Raw genomic sequence first — 16,734 nt, 5'->3', positions numbered from 1 at the left:
AGTACTTAATTTGTTCCAGAAGTCTGTTCTTAACCTGAAACTGTTCTTAACCTGAAGCACCACTTTAGCTAATGGGGCCTCCTGCTGCTGCTGCGCCACCAGAGCATGATTTCTGTTCTCATCCTGAAGCAAAGTTCTTAACCCAAGGTACTATTTCTGGGTTAGTGGAGTCTGTAACCTGAAGCGTATGTAACCTGAGGTACCACTGTATATACAAATCTCCTCAGAAGTAAGTTCTGTTGAGTCTTTCTCCCAAGCAAGTGAGCATAAGGTTGCAGTCATTGGTACTTCCCTGCCCTCTGTTGCAAGGTTGCAGAATATGGGGGGATGTGGCAATTCTTCTGGGTGCACTGCTGTAAATCAGGATTTCCCTGCATGTCTTAGTTTGCCTTCCTGCAAAGGGAAGCTTGAAAACAGAACTAGTGTTATGCAGAAGGGAAATATATCTAGACCCTGCAATGGTCAGCAACCATTTGGACCTTGACGTGGTTTGTTCTTTCGGCCTGTTCTTCGTGTTCATCTTTTGGCTGGACTGGAAATGATACTTTGCATTTTTTAGCATTAAGTATGATTTTTACTGTTTGGGTTATTTTATCGTATTTTTATTTTTTTTTGTAAGTCGCTTTGAGGCTCTTTTTAAAGCAATGAATAAAATTGAAAATAAAGGATACAGTAAGCTGTTTCTCCTCTGTTAACCTGGGTTCCTGGAAGCCAGGCTTGGCTAAAGAAAGAGAAAGGAAAGGGTGGATGGAAAGAAAAAGAGAGTCGCCTTCCTCATTGCTCAGAGTAATATGCGCAACTGGCATTTTCAGTTCTTCTTAAAGAGAATTCTGGGTGGCACATGTAGGAGGAACTCCAATCAGAGTTCATAAGTGAGTCATCTGAGCTACCGAGGTCCAAGTGGCTGTTGTCGATTTTATGAGTTCAGGGTACAAAAGCCTGGCGTCAACTCCTTCAGTGTCTGCCTGCAAGAAATCAAAGAGCAAGCGTCTGGTGATGACTGGCTCAGTCATGCAGGTGAAACGGCAACACAGCTCCCTTTGAGTTCATTGATTTACTTACATCCATAGCCCGCCCCTTCCGTCAGGCTTGAGGGGGATAACAAGAGCAGAAGATCCCAGCGTAAAAGAATGAAACCTTGCTGTCTCACAAGCCCTTTGCAGACCTAACCCAAAGCATTGAGGGCCAGCCCAAACTGGTAGACCTCAAAATACTCCTGAAATGTGCCCAGAGGGGCGAGTTTCAGGTGCAAAGGGGTTCTATATCTGGAACAGGCACAAGCAATGCCTATCTTTTGCCCTTGCTCTCAGGATCTGATACGTAAGCTTTTTGCAAACATCCATTCCAGGTGTAACTGAGGGCACAGTGAAGAGAAACAAGGTGGCGCTTGCTAGCTTGGCTTTCAAACTCCACATGCTCTAGGTATCCTTTGTGCCAGAGTCTGTGTGCACACACCCAAGAAGAAGAAGAGTTTGGATTTGATATCCCGCCTTTCACTCCCTTTAAGGAGTCTCAAAGCAGCTTACAATCTCCTTTCCCTTCCTCCCCCACAACAAACACTCTGTGAGGTGAGTGGGGCTGAGAGACTTCAGAGAAGTGTGACTGGCCCAAGGTCACCCAGCAGCTGCAGGTGGAGGAGCGGGGAATCGAACCCGGTTCCCCAGATTACGAGACTACCGCTCTTAACCACTACACCACACTGGCTCTCAACACTACACCCAAAGGCTGCCTACGCACAAACTGCCCTGGTCAACAGTGTGGGTCGGGATTGTATAGTTACTGGTGCCAGATTTTGGGAGGCCTTGAGCAAGAGGCTCTCACTGAGGCCCCCCCCATCTCCAAGCGGGCACAGCTATAAGATGATGGTAGTTTGCATGCAGAAGAACGCAGGTTCAGTTGCATACCTGGGAGAGAAACCTGTCTAACACTCTGGAGAGCTGCTGCCAGACCGTGTAGGCAGTACTGAGCTAAATGGTCTGACCTGGCGTTAGAAAGCTGCCTGTTCTTTTATGATACAAAACACTTTGGATCTCCTTTCCTCAGGAGATCAGATGAGGTCTCTTCTTTTTAATGCTTTTCCTGGAAGCAGAAACCTTTTTGTTTGCCAAGTTGTTGAACGCGCTGGCTTAATGTGTGTAGGGTGTCTGTGTGTTTTCCTGTTGCTGTTCTTAAATGTTTAACTCTGGGTTTTATGGCGATGAGTTTAGGTTTTATTGCATGTCGCCTTGAGTGCCCTCTGGCTGGGATGGTGGCTGGAGAAAAAAGCAACAGGTTGGATCCTGCCCCTCCTGTGAATTCTGCCTTAACTATTTCAATTTTCAAAAATTGTACCGGCGAAACGCTCTGCAGTTTGAAAATGGCCAGAAGTTATCAAGCGAGGCACCGTCTGCTTAAGCATTTGACACATTTCACAGTAACGCTGAACGCATTTTATCTCACTTCCCTTTGGTCACGCCGTGTCAAATGAACAGAACTGTGTGGATGTTGGAGCGCAGCCAAATAGTTTTGGTATCTAAGCGGTTGGCGTTTGGGGTTTCTCAGAAGCCACTGGCTTCACAATAACAGTTTGTGCATCCTAAATTCCTGGGGGGAGGGTATTTGTGGGCTGCCATCCTCCACATGGTTAAACAACTTGCATCCCGTTGATTTCTGGGGGGGTGGAGGCAGCCTGTATATTAGGGCTGCAGCCCCTAATGTAGCTGTTGAATGCTGAATCAGGGGGTGTTTGCTTGTTTATTTCGCCTGGAGAAATGGGATACGAGGAACAACACTCTTGCCATCCAGCGTTTATGACCTTGAAAACACAAGGATGCTTCAATTATTTCGTTGCTGCCATTTCAACCCATGCTTCCTCCAGTCAAAGAGCACAGAGGAGTGCAGAATGTTTTCCTTATATCCTCACAATGACCCTGCAAGATAGGTTAGGCTGAGAGCAGATAACCGGCCAACTTTGCAGCTGGACAGGGACTGTGAACTAAGTCTCCCTGCTCTGTTTAACATTCTGCTCTTTACATTATGCTGCTGGTGGCAACCCACATCCCATGGAAGCTGCTAGTTTAGGCAACAAAACATCTATGCATGTTCTGAGTGGTCGGGAGGAGACTGATTTGCTGCTGGAGATGGGGAAAAGGATGTTTCGAAAGCATGCTAGCGATTGCCAGAAAAGCAACAGGATTCTCTGGTTGGAGGCAATAAGCTACAGAGCCACAACTTCATTAGTGTCCAGCTACACATTTATACACAAACTCTAGTAACTGCATCCTAACAGTATCTGTTAGGATCTGAAGAAGTGTGCATGCACATGAAAGCATATACCAAGAACAAACCTAGTTGGTCTCTAAGGTGCTACTGGAGATTTTTTTTATTTTTTTATATGTTTCGACTGCATCCTAACAGCGCTGTTTTATTCTTTTCTTTATTAAAAAAAGATTTTTCAGGGGTGATTTTGACTAGGAGAAGAGCAGCAAGGTGGCAGGTACCTGTTCCCTTGATTCTTTCCTCACCACTATCGTTTCTGGCAGAAAACATTTTTGGAAAACAGAAAAATGGGGCCATTGAAATTAGTGGACCTAATAGTAAAGATAACGGGACCCCTGACCATTAGGTCCAGTCGTGGCCGACTCTGGGGGTGCGGCGCTCATCTTGCTTTATTGGCCGAGGGAGCCGGCGTACAGCTTCCAGGTCATGTGGCCAGCATGACTAAGCCGCTTCTGGCGAACCAGAGCAGCACACGGAAACTCCATTTACCTCACCGCCGGAGCGGTACCTATTTATCTACTTGCACTTTGACATGCTTTAAAACTGCTAGGTTGGCAGGAGCAGGGACCGAGCAATGGGAGCTCACCCCATCACGGGGATTCGAACCGCGACCTTCAGATCGCGGTCCTAGGCTCTGTGGTTTAACCCACAGCGCCACCCGCGTCCCTGGAACTAATAGACTCATGGCCATTAATTTCAATGGGTCAACTCTGAGTACAACTTAGTTGACTACCACCTCTGCTTTGCAAGCAGGCAGTACCTGCTTCAGTTTCTGGCATCTCCTGGTAGGACTGGGAAGGGACTGTGGCCGTGACCCTGGAGAGCTGCTGCCAGTCAATGTTGACAATATCAGCTCAATGGACCAAGTAGATCCCTATGTAAAGGGATGAAAGGAATGAAAGAAGGCATTGGCTCTGGCCAGGGAGGGCAGGGTATAAATAAATTTTATTATTATTATTATTATTATTATTATTATTATTATTATTCCCTGTATTTGTCACATGCACCGCCGCTTCCATTCTGCTGCAGTCCGCCTTCTGCCACAAACTATGCTGTTCATCTTGCTGCCCACTGTGGTGAAATTATGCAACCCATTTAATTTCGTTGTTCCACTCCATTCATTTAAATGCAAATGGCAGGGGGCTTAAATTCAATGGTGTATTGTTTGCAGACCAAAAGCAACAGCAAGAGTAAATATTCATTGGATTGATTTCCATTCTGGACATTGGATGAATAAGTGACTTCTGCTCTCGTTTCCGTCAGAATTCGCCAGCATCCCTAGTTATAAAATAAATTTTTGCACCAGCTAGGTTCTGTGCAGAACAGAGAAAAACCCCAGCCAGAGATCCGTTGCAGAGCCACAAGATCTCATGGATAAGTGACCGAGCAACACACTCCGAAGCTGCCACGATTGGCTAAAACAGGTCAGAAGAACTCCTGGCTGGAAGCCACAAGCCCATTGCTCCCTGTTCTTTCCATGGCTGCTTGTAGACCAATGGAAAGCCCCAGGATGCAGGCAGAAACCCAACTTCCGGGGCAATGCAGGGGTGCAGAGTCACATCCGCACAGCAGGCCACCCTTTGTGATCATGCTCCGCTTTTAAATAATTGTTTCATTCAGCTGAGGAAGTGCCCTTACATGCAGATAACTGGGCAGCATCAGGATTTCCTCTCGCTGGGGCTTGTTCCTAAGAAAGGTCAGGGCATATTTTCCCCCATATCTCATTTTGCACAGATGTATTCCTTCTAGTGCTGAAACATAAAAGCATCCGTGAGCCTGGTTATTGCGTTTCCTATGTGATATTTCCACAGTATCAGCTTAAGCAGCACCAGTTGCTTTCTGGAAACTCAAATAAGCTGCTTTTGTGAGTTGCGGTGGGTGGATCAGGAACAGGGTGATGATTTTCCTTTCTCGATGTTGTCACGTCAATGGTATTTGATGCTGCATTCCTGCTGAAACTCCGGAAACAGGTTGGAAAATAATAATATTTTTAAAGAAACCCTATGACTTAATATTCTGTAACTGGCCACTTTACAGATACTGTAATAAAGGAAGAGAATTTCTGAATTCAAGAGCATTCAAAATCCCCAAGGCAAGACCGTTTTTAGAGCTCTTAGCATTTGATACTCACAAAACCAGGCCAGAATTACTGTGGTGTTGATGTTTTTAAAAGGCGGTGTGCTGTGTGATTTGGTTTGGTTCCTTTCCCTGGTCCAAATGGCCTCAGACACCTTTGGGAACACAAGAGCCAGTAAGGTGATGGCAAATGTAATACACCCAAAACAGAAACAGCTGGTTTTGATTACTCTCCCGTATTTGCCTGCCAGAGCATCTGGTAGCATCAAGGGCTGCTTAATTTTCGTTTTCTGTCTGGTGGTGTGCAGCACTGAAGTGAATGCTGCCAGAGATGAGACTAGATTTGAGCAATACAGGCAGGGAGAATGAGACTGGGTTTTGCAAAAAGAATTTTTTTTTTAAATTAAGATAAATGTGCCGTGTACAATGTAAAGGTAAAGGGACCCCTGACCATTAGGTCCAGTCGTGGCCGACTCTGGGGTTGCGGCGCTCATCTCGCTTTATTGGCCAAGGGAGCCGGCATACAGCTTCCGGGTCATGTGGCCAGCATGACTAAACCGCTTCTGGCGAACCAGAGCAGTGCACGGAAAAGCCGTTTACCTTCCTGCCGGAGTGGTACCTATTTATCTACTTGCACTTTGATGTGCTTTTGAACTGCTAGGTTGGCAGGAGCTGGTACTGAGCAACGGGAGCTCGCCCTGTTGCGGGGATTCGAACTGCCGACCTTCTGATCAGCAAGTCCTAGGCTCTGTGGTTTAACCCACAGCGCCACCCGCGTCCCTTGTACAATGTACTTGGCTTGTTTTAATGATAATTTGAGAGGGGCAACAAAACAGAGAAAAATGGTTCTCCACTCAGGGTGAAGGTAAGAATCATTGCCTTCACTTTCATTTGGCTGCAGTTGGGAAATCACGTGGCAAGCAGACACCTTGCACACAAAAAGATAGCAGGTCAGGGATAAGGGTTCTAGTTTCTCCCTGCCGTGCTTATTTTCTAAGTACAGGGATTTGTATGTGTGTTTTCTCTCTGGACACCTCTAGTCACATAAGCCCTCACTGTGAAGATTTGCAGCTCATTTTATGACTCAGGTGAGAGCAGATTCAGGAATTTCTAGTTGCTTTCCCTCTTCACATGAGTAACGCATGGAGAAACTTTGGTTTGACCCCAAATGTGTTTCTGAAGCTTGTGTTGGGCCTTGAAACCTCTCTTCCTCCCGCCTTGGGCAGTTGCTGTAACTCTGTGGAAGGGAAAGTTTCCCCATGTGCTCAGCCATGAGCCATTCCTTGCTGTTCAACATGCTTATTTTCTGTGGCGAGAGGGTGGGCTTGCCACTTTTCTTCTTGCAAATTACACAGGGCTGCTGGCAGATAATGGTGCCTGTAGCTTTGGAACTCCTTGCTGAATCATCTTTGCCTTAACCATTTTTGTTTTTCATTTCAGGTGACGGATGCTTTTGCACCAAGCAATGCCTCTGTGTTGGTTTTCAACACTTCTGTGCCCCCTCATCTGTACCGTATTCAGAATCTGGGGGCCGTGAAGGATTATAACATCCGTGTTTCTTGTATGAATGAAGTAGGCTGGTCTGCCTTCAGCCCGTGGATAACTGCCAATACAACAGAAGGAGGTAAGTAAAACAAACTATTTCTGGGTTAGCAAAGTCTGTAACCTGAAGCGTCTGTAACCCGAGGTACCACTGTACTGTCAATTAGGATAGTGGCTGCTGCATGGGAATGTAGTTGTGCAAATGTTGTGGGCACCTATTGGACAGCGGCAGTGACATCACTGATGATGAGTAGTGCACACACACACCCTGCTCTCGTATCTGTGCCATTTTCTTAGCAGATGGGTATTCACTTTCTGTGCCGCTCAAGCAGTGCATGTAGCCCTTTAAAAAAAAGAAAAATTAAGAGTGGAAGACACAACAAGCCCTACATACCCTGTGCCTATCTTGTGATCTACTTGCATTTGTTTTTCTCTTGTTCTTTGAATGCTGTATACTCCCACCCCAAAAATTCTGCAGCTTGCATCTTCCCAAAGTTAACAAAATGGGGAAATGACGAGCCTTCTGTTTTTCCACTGTGTGTTTTTCAGCTCCCTCTGCTCCGCCTGGGAATGTCACGCTCTCCGTCAACGAGTCTAGCTCTTCTGTGATCGTCACGTGGATAAAGCCTCCCTCTGCACAGATGAACGGTGAACTTCAAGGCTACAGCATCTCTCATGTGTGGCAGAATTCAGAGGTGTTTGTAAGTATTGAAACAATGGCTTCATTCACATGTCACCCTAAACGATGGTTAATGATAGCCAAGAGTTTTAGACCAACAGGAAACCTTGGTTTGCCAAGCATATTTGAATTGTATTTTATAAACCATAGAGAAGCAGTAAGGCTGGGTCCAATGATCAAATATGGTTTGCTAAACCATGGTTTATAAACTATGGGTTAGTGATAGCATGCAAACCAGGCCAGTGAACAACCCAGGTTCCTAACGACCAGAGTTTTTAAAGTTATTTTGAACACTTGATTAAGGGAAATACAGATGCTGATGTATCGCACAAATGCAACTAAGGCAGAGTGGTGAATTTGCTCAGGGAAAGGGATGTTCCCTCTGCAAATGGCCCCAGATATTTAGCAGCAGTTAAGAGATTGAGGAAGGGACGCGGGTGGCGCTGTGGGTTAAAGCCTCAGCGCCTAGGACTTGCTGATCGAAAGGTCGGCGGTTCGAATCCCCGCGGCGGGGTGCGCTCCCGTTGCTCGGTCCCAGCGCCTGCCAACCTAGCAGTTCGAAAGCACCCCCGGGTGCAAGTAGATAAATAGGGACCGCTTACTGGCGGGAAGGTAAACGGCGTTTCCGTGTGCTGCGCTGGCTCGCCAGATGCAGCTTGTCACGCTGGCCACGTGACCCGGAAGTGTCTGCGGACAGCGCTGGCCCCCTGGCCTATAGAGTGAGATGGGCGCACAACCCTAGAGTCTGGCAAGACTGGCCCGTACGGGCAGGGGTACCTTTACCTTTACCTTTAAGAGATTGAGGTGGCAGTCCTACACCCACTTACCTCATAGTTAGCCCTCCTGAACTCAGTAACAGCGTATTTCTAAGTAGACATGCACAGGATTGCACCGTGAGGCTCTTAAGTCTGCACTACTCCAGACTTGGCATTCATCCTATATCTCTGGCTTTATGAATGAGAGAAGAAGATTAGGCCCTAAAATCTTCAGCTGCTTGTAGCTTAAAAGGATGTTTGGGAAGACCCTGCGATCTAATACTTTGAAGCCTTTTGTGTTTGCTTATGAGAGCATTGCAAAAAGCCTGTTGAACTTCGAGACCTTGTCGAGTGGGGAGTCTTACTCACAGCAAGCCTCACTCATCCCTCCCAGCCTCTGAGCAGGTAGAGAACGGCTGTGAAGTCCCCACTTTTATCTGAAATGTGTTGGCCTACATCAGAAAAATTGTGGCATCACATAGCTACAAGTCCCATGAGGAAGGAAAAAAGAAAACAGAAGTTTATACTTGTGATATAAGCATGATCCAAAACAGATCCTGATTCCTAGTTTAGGTTTCCACTGAGTTGACTTTATTTATATTAGATTGGCTTTTTGAGTCCAAAGTGTGAGGTATTGAAAAGAAACTGCACCGCGGCTCACCAAAATCCTATGCATGCCTACGCTGAAGTAAGCACTGTTGTGTTCATTGGGGCTTGTACTCAGGTCAGTGCGCAAATGTTTTTGTTGTTTTCAAATCTCCCATGGAAGGGGGGAATGTGATTCATGCTTGTTTTCTGTACGACTTGAGTTTTCTGTTCCCTTTTTAATGTTTTTGGGATTTAGAAATCAAAGGGCTCAAACCCACTGAAATCAGCAAAGTGATAATATGGTCTTGTGACTAGTCTAGGGTGGAGACGCAAACTCATCAACTTGTCTTAACTAAAGGTCACTTCCTTCATCCTCAGAGAAGGAAGGCATAAATCTAAGCATCTTGCCTCTCTAGAAAAACGCTGGATGCCAAAACTTTTAATATCTAGGCAGTTCACATTCTGCATGTGCCTGCAGCTTCTGAGATGTAATAAAACACACTCCATTGTTTGCTCTTGAACATTCCTGAGTACGACAGAAAAGCATTTGTCAGGCTGTAAGTTCTTAATGAAGCCCTTTCAAAAGACAAGTGGCTTCTAGCAACAGGACGGATTTATTATGCAGCAGAAGTTGCTTAGGCAAGAGTTTAATATGCTTGTAAGATGGTGCAAGGGACGCGGGTGGCGCTGTGGTTTAAACCACAGAGCCTAGGGCTTGCCAATCAGAAGGTCGGCGGTTCAAATCCCCACAACGGGGTGAGCTCCCGTTGCTCGGTCCCTGCTCCTGCCAACCTAGCAGTTCGAAAGCACGTCAAAGTGCAAGTAGATAAAGTGCAAGTAAGCTCTGGGGTTGCGGCGCTCCTCTTGCTTTATTGGCCGAGGGAGCCGGCGTACAGCTTCCAGGTCATGTGGCCAGCATGACTAAGCCGCTTCTGGCGAACCAGAGCAGCGCACGGACACGCCATTTACCTTCCTGCTGGAGCGGTACCTATTTATCTACTTGCACTTTGACGTGCTTTTGAACTGCTAGGTTGGCAGGAGCAAGGACCGAGCAACGGGAGCTCACCCCGTCGCGGGGATTCGAGCCACCAACCTTCTGATTGGCAAGTCCTAGGCTCTGTGGTTTAACCCACAGCACCAGTAGCTTAGGGCCTCATCAAACCTAAATCTGGCCCTGCTCCAGATAAACCACGAGCTGTAAACCAAGAACAAACCTTGGCTATATAATGGGGTATATAAACAGATTTGACTTGTGACCCACCATCACCACCCTTTGCTCCATGTTAACCAATATCCAATCCCTCCTTTGTTAAAGCTTCCCCATTTTGGGGTGGTGTGTGTGCCAGTCGGTCTATTAACGATCAGCTGAGAGCCTTAATCATTTCATAATTTTGCCTAGTTCCTGTTTACACAGACCTTTGATGCAGCCTTATTCAGTTGAAGCTGTACTACCGTAACACATTGCCCTACAAAGACACTGAGCATTACATGCCAGCCTGCCAGCTGGACTGTGAGTCACAGAAGAAGTTATTTTTTGTGTATTTTGGTTTTCAGTAGCGGTTCAGCAGGAAGCAGGACCTGTCGTTCTTTCAGCTGTTCAGCTGACTCACTAGATGTCCAGGAAATAACAGGGAATTTACGGGAAAGGGAATCTCTTGTTTCAAATCGGATATGCTAGTGTTCTTGGAGGGATATCTGGCTGGGATGCCGCTTCGTCACTTAAGCTTATTAAAACAATTTGCTTTGCTCCTGCGTAAAGCTGCTTCAGCTGTAAGTGCCCAAATGCCCATTTCGTCTCTGGAGGAATTCTAGCTACAAGCATGGCATCTAAGATCAAAAACGGCATCTTGCATATCTGCTGCATTCCCATGTACACAAACAAGTGTTAAGAGAATGCCTAGTTGTCAGAATTAATATTTTCGTTAATGGCAGTACTGCTTTAAACATAGGTAATTTCCAGACCATTAGTAAACGCTCAAGAATATCTTAAGGTTGCAGTCCTGTGCATGTTTACTTAGAAATAAGTCTCATTTTTGTTAATTGGGCTTATTCTCAAGCAAGTGGACATAAGATTACACTCTGATGCTCTGTGTCAAATATTCATGGGCAAACATGTGAGATGAGGTTGGCTTTGGGTTCCCAAGATTCCTGAAGCCCAGTTATTTTGCCTGTTCTCTGTTCCTTGTATAGCAACTGGTTTTGCCCCATTTGTTTATCTTCAAAGTGGCACTTTTTATGTGTTTAATTATATTTATTGATCCTTGTCCAAAGATATACAAAAGTTCATATCCAATACAAAGTATCTTTTCATAATACACTGAAATAAAAGAGATGTTTAATCTAAAAAGGAATGGAGGTGGAAAGAAGAAGAAAAGAGTAAAAAGGGGGGGGGAGGGAAGGAAGAACGAAAGAAGAGAGAGATGGAAAAAAAGAATAAAGAAAGATATAAAGACTCCCGGTTCTTTGTCCTGCAGCTAAATATCGTATTCATTCATTAAATTCCAACCACTCTATTTTCCATAAACCAATTTCTTTCAGTCTTCAAATCCAGATATTCCAAGTTAATTTTCTCATTCACACAAAAAATCCATAAAAGTTTTACATTCCTTAATCAATGTCAGTAATAGTTTTTCTCTAATTAAACACATTAATTTTGCGGTTTAAGTGGTACTTCTTGCTGGGAACATTCTTGTGGCTTTGCAAATTCAGAAAGGAGTGGGGAAAAGCTGAGCACAGGGAGAAAAAGCAAGGAATTTTACAAACCATTCCCATCCTCGGCTTTCTGATAGCACTCCAGTTTGGGGAGTCTGTACCCCCCTCTTGATTATTTGGCTCTGCCTGTAAGGAGGACAGGTTTGCAATGACGGAGCTTGATGGTTCACAGCTGGAAGCTTGTAGAACTGGGTAAAATTTATGTTGAGTTTTGACTCTGGCAGTAAGAGCGTTTACAAAAAATGCTGGCCAGAGCTACCATCTCGTACTTGGAGTCCTATCTTCACGGAAACTGTGGCTATTCGTGAATCAATAGCTCTTCTCTTGACATGAGCGCTGCCTGTTTATGTTCAGCAAACAAGCATGAAATCTGATCTGGAAATCTGTTGGATGGGGATAAATGTTGGGTTTTCAGCTAATTATCTAGTCTAATGGGAGGAAATGGGTCTACGAAGGGGAAAGTCTTTCCCCATTAATTCCTCTGCGTTTTAAAGAACCTCTCCCCCCTTTGCAGCAGAATCTCTCTTCGCGTACCGGTAAAGATTCCAGTGCCGTTCACATTCCAATCGTGGCCATCAATGCAACCTGCATGGTGCGAGTCGCTGCCATTACAAATGGCGGAGTGGGGCCATTCAGCGATCCAGTGGCAGTTTTTATTCCAGGGAATGGTAAGTTGGACTAATGTAGCACGATAATGAGCTAAGGGATTCTTGCAGCCTGGCAGTATCTTCAGGTGGAATTCAGTGGCCAACCGAGATGGCTTTAAAAAGAGGATTGGGCGAATGAACAACGCATAAGGCTACTAGCCGCAATGGCTGTTCTCTGCCTCCACGGTCAGAGGCAGTGATGCTTCTGAATGTCCGTTGCTGGGTACCACAAGTGGGGAGAGTTTTCTTGTGCTTGGGCCCTGCTTGAGGGTTTCTCACAGGCATCTGGTTGGCCACTGTGAGAACAGGATGCTGGCCTAGACGGGCCATTGGTCTGATCCAGCAATCTCATCTTTATGTTCTTATCATAACCTGGCAAATTCAAGGCTGTGCAATAAAAGTTTATTTGGAGCTGTTGCGCAACACACATGCTTGCCACCCCCATATCAGACTTTTTTGCAATAAGAAAAGTGTTGGAGAAATGCAGTGGAAGGCGGGAGACAACTTGTTTGTTGTTGTTAAAAAAAATTACACTTTTCAAGTTTATACATTTCACTAATTTTATACATTTCCTTAATTTTACAATCATTTTGACATTTCAGAACTTGACGTCCTTCCCCCTCTTTCTGTGTTTCCTCAAATTTATTTTTTATAACTTCTGCATATCCAAATTAACCTAATTTGCTCATTTATTCGCCTTCTTTAAATATATACTCTTATAAAACTGCAGGTTATCACAGTAATCCTGCCAATGTTTTTATCTGTTTACAGTTTACCTGTGAACATTCAATAAACCATTTCCATTCTTTTATAAAAAGTTTGTTATCTTGAGTTCTTGTTCTTCTGGTAAGTTTCGCCGTTTCTGCATATTCCATAAGTTTTTGTATCCATTCTTCCTTTGCTGGGACTTCTGCTTCTTTCCATTTTGGGGCAAGTAACATTCTTGCCGCTGTGGCGTGAGATAGCTTTTGAATGACATAATGTTCCTCTTCATCCTTGCAAACAAATCAGGGCGCATGCCGTGTAAATACTCTACTATGATTTTGTGACTGAACCAAGGGATGGGTATTGCAATATAGTCGCATCTTGAACCTTCAATAGGGCCAGTTTGGAACAGGCAACTCTAGTGAAGCCATCTACTTGCACCTACTCTGAACATATTTGAAATCTTCTTGTGAATCTCCCTCATAAGCAGCTCCCCAGGTCCCCAAACTGTCTTCTTTTTCTTCTTGTTCTTCTTCTTTGACTATCACTCGTAGCCAAGTAAGATTGTCTTCCATAAACACGGTCTTAACAGTGAGTCCGTAAGTGACTGTGGAGGCCAATTCTGGATCCACACATCCTTCCACAGTGGGGACATAGGTTTCTAGGTGGGAGTTGATCATGGTGATGGTTTGCCAAGCGTGCCTTCCTCTTAGCATGTTTCTCCCTTGCGTCCTGAGTTTGTGCTTCTTCAAAGCCCATGGCACCATTGATAAAGGCTGTTCTCCAACTGGAGCGCTCACAGGCCAGTGTTTCCCAGTTGTCGGTGTTTATACTACCTTTTTTTAGATTTGTCTTGAGTCTTTGAACCTCTTTTGTTGACCACCGGCATTACGCTTTCCATTTTTAAGTTCGGAATAGAGTAGTTCCTTTGGAAAACGATAATCAGGCATCCGCACAACATGACCAGTCCAACGAAGCTGATGTTGAAGAATCATCGCTTCAACACTCTCCAGGTCCCCAAACTGTATGAAGATCTCCACTCCCTTTTCTCTGTAACGCGTCTTATTGTCTTAGGTTTCGTATCTACTGCCTCTTCTTCAACTCCAGCATCAAGAAGCACACATTCACTGACGATAGTCCTCGGGTTTGTATGTGGAGTTGTCGTCATCGGGTTAATCCTGTATGTGTCTGTGATTATCAGGAAAAAGTTCACAGAAGAGACCAAGTTTGGGTAAGTACACACAAAAAAGACAAAATTCTAATCATTTTAAGCTTGGGAGCTGGTTTCTAGGGGCCCATTCACACCTTTAGCTGAAATTCACTGATTGGGCGATGCAAAAATTCACTGGGTTTCAGCAGCAATCTGCCATAAAGCTGGCATTAACGTCCACCTTTAATGTTGAGCCAGAAAACCTCCATGCATCTGGGATAGTCATAATCCCCTGTGATAAAAGCTACTTTCTAAAGTCTATATTAAGCAGGATAATTGAATAGAGGTCAGTGTGGTTGGCTAGTTAAGTGCTGAACTCCCAGGCTCAGCCCAAGACTTAAGTAAGTTAGGCTGAAATGGTATGCATGTTTGCATGTCAGTAAGAGCCATTGAGCACATTGGGGCTTACTTCTGAGTAAAACTACAGAGGTCTGTAGGACTGACTCCCCAGCAAGAATGCACAGGATGGCAGCCTTAAGCATCCGTTTAATTTCCTCCTGCTGAAACAAAATTGGATTTAAATAAATTGGATTTTAGCTCCATGATGCCCCAGTGAGTAGTAAGAAAGGACACAGAGCCCAAATTCATGTAATGAGCAGATTTGGATAATAGAGGCTCTGTAACCTTTTTGTGAAGCATGATTCAGTTGAGCATGTGATTGTGAACAGTTTTCTGACTGCTAAAGGTTTTAATTGTCCTGGATATTTTTACAAAATAATAATAACACACAGTCAAGTTTCTCTGAACTTAAGGCCACTCTAATCTGCACCCTCTGCCTTAGGTCCCCTTTTGGTCATTCTAAAATCGGGAGGAATCAGGAATCAGAGGAATTGGGAGGAATCACAGGAATCAGATTTATTTTAGGGGGGCAGCCCTCTAGAAATAGAACAGGTTGTGCTTTGCAACTGTGAATCCTGTTTACAACACACACCTCTTCTGATCCTTAGTCACTTTTAACACGGGAGGCTGTTGTTTTATCCAAGGATTGTTTTCTTGCATCAACAAAGGCCCATTGTAATCCTGGCTCACGAAACTCCTTCCCTTGTGACCTTATACAACGAAGTTCCAAACAGATCAGCCCTTGCCCTTTTCTCGTAAGACCTTTTGAAATGAGCAGCTGTTCTGAGTGGGCCAGAGAAAGAGAGAGAGAGAAGTATATTCCTAATGTGCCTCTGAAAACCGGGCTGTGGCAAAGCCTTGATGCAGAATAATAATGCCCTAATTGGTGTTTGTGTACATGTTTCTGCACATCTGTTCAAGAAGGACAAGGTGTGTTTCCCACCCCCGCAAACTTACACAGATCTAACTTTTAAGAGATTGAACCCTGGAGAATCATAGCGAACAAGTCGCTGTGACATTTGTTTAAAGGGGTGTGGAACTTTTTTCAGGCAGGAAAAAAACGTTTTTCATTCTTATTTGGGCAACATGCACACTCTGTCCTCTCTAGGCATTGCCAGTGTTTAGGACCCGTTCCAGAAGTATATGAAGCAGGGATGGTGAGGGGTGTTTGGCTATTAAAAGAGATGGAGAGGAGAACTTCTTACAGGAGCAGTGTGACGGCTGCCACCACCTCCCTCTGCTTTCCAAGGCTTTAAGGCATTTCCTCCTTGCCAGCTCTCTGGCAAAAATGTCTTTAGACAGCAGAGTGTAGGGAGGTCAGGTCACTCCCTTCCCCATGCATTCCTTTAGTGTAGAAAGCTACCCTCCCACCAACTCTTCGTATCCATATATTTAATAAACAGATACACATCTGGTCTGACCTTTAGCAAGTTATACTGGTAGTGCAGTGGCAAATTCAGAAGTGCAGTGTCGCTTCATGACAGACCCGTCTAAGACAACAGTATAATCCTACAATTATGCAAGAATAATATTTAGAGATGCATTGCAACTCCACACACTGCCCTTCACGCGGGCAAACAATTTGGCACTCCAATGTCTTATTTTGGCGCAATGTAAGTTGTATTTTCCTTGAGGTTCAACTGCACACAACGGAACGTGCACACCATTCTGTAGAAACTGGAGCACCTTATGTTTTCGGTGTCTCTAAATGCTTTGCTTTGGAGCATACAGAATAACTCTTCCTTGGTGTTCTCCCTTCTCCAGAATGACCCTAAGAGCCGCTCCTTAATGGCTGACTCTCCTCCTTTTACTTTCCTCCTTTCACTCTTAAGTGAGAAGACTTCTTAGCAGTGGGTAAAAAGTCTCCCTTTCCCTGCCGATTGGGTGGCTCTAAGTTGCTGGAGACAGGGAGGTTGCTGGGACCCTGCTGCAGAAATATTAACAGGTCTTCGATTCCTCAGACGCCTCTGAGCTACACCAGCTTTCAGTAAAGATACTTGTTGAGTTTGGCTTTAAAGTAAACTTATTGCCTTCTTTGCAAAACTCACAATAGCTTAGTACACTTGAGTGGTGCTATTCCAAGTTGCTCAGTTCCCAAGCTCCATCACATCACCAAAACCACAGCTTTTTGGAGGTCATTATGGGTGATTTGAGCTCGGATATTGTGAAATGTTGGTCTTTTGTGTTCTGTTGTGCTGATCTGGGATATTAGAGAAAGTAAGG

General features: G+C 44.9%; 1 protein-coding gene across 5 annotated transcripts in view; it reads left to right on the top strand.

The window, feature by feature from the left end:
• Window positions 1-16,734, top strand: part of MERTK (MER proto-oncogene, tyrosine kinase) — a 53,125-nt gene that overhangs the window by 18,032 nt on the left and 18,359 nt on the right. For 3 of the 5 annotated variants that reach the window (XM_053383456.1, XM_053383455.1, XM_053383457.1), the window contains 4 exons: window positions 6,775-6,958; window positions 7,426-7,577; window positions 12,125-12,278; window positions 14,037-14,193. In XM_053383456.1, coding sequence (XP_053239431.1) covers window positions 6,775-6,958; window positions 7,426-7,577; window positions 12,125-12,278; window positions 14,037-14,193 — 647 coding nt within the window. The remainder of the gene's footprint in view (window positions 1-6,774; window positions 6,959-7,425; window positions 7,578-12,124; window positions 12,279-14,036; window positions 14,194-16,734) is intronic. The other 2 variants (XM_053383453.1, XM_053383454.1) reach the window with 2 other exon arrangements.

Source organism: Podarcis raffonei, chromosome 3, assembly GCF_027172205.1.
Source record: "Podarcis raffonei isolate rPodRaf1 chromosome 3, rPodRaf1.pri, whole genome shotgun sequence".
Lineage (NCBI taxonomy): Eukaryota > Metazoa > Chordata > Lepidosauria > Squamata > Lacertidae > Podarcis > Podarcis raffonei.
The sequence above is the reverse complement of the archived record's forward strand: the minus strand, read 5'-3'. Positions and strand labels throughout refer to the sequence as shown.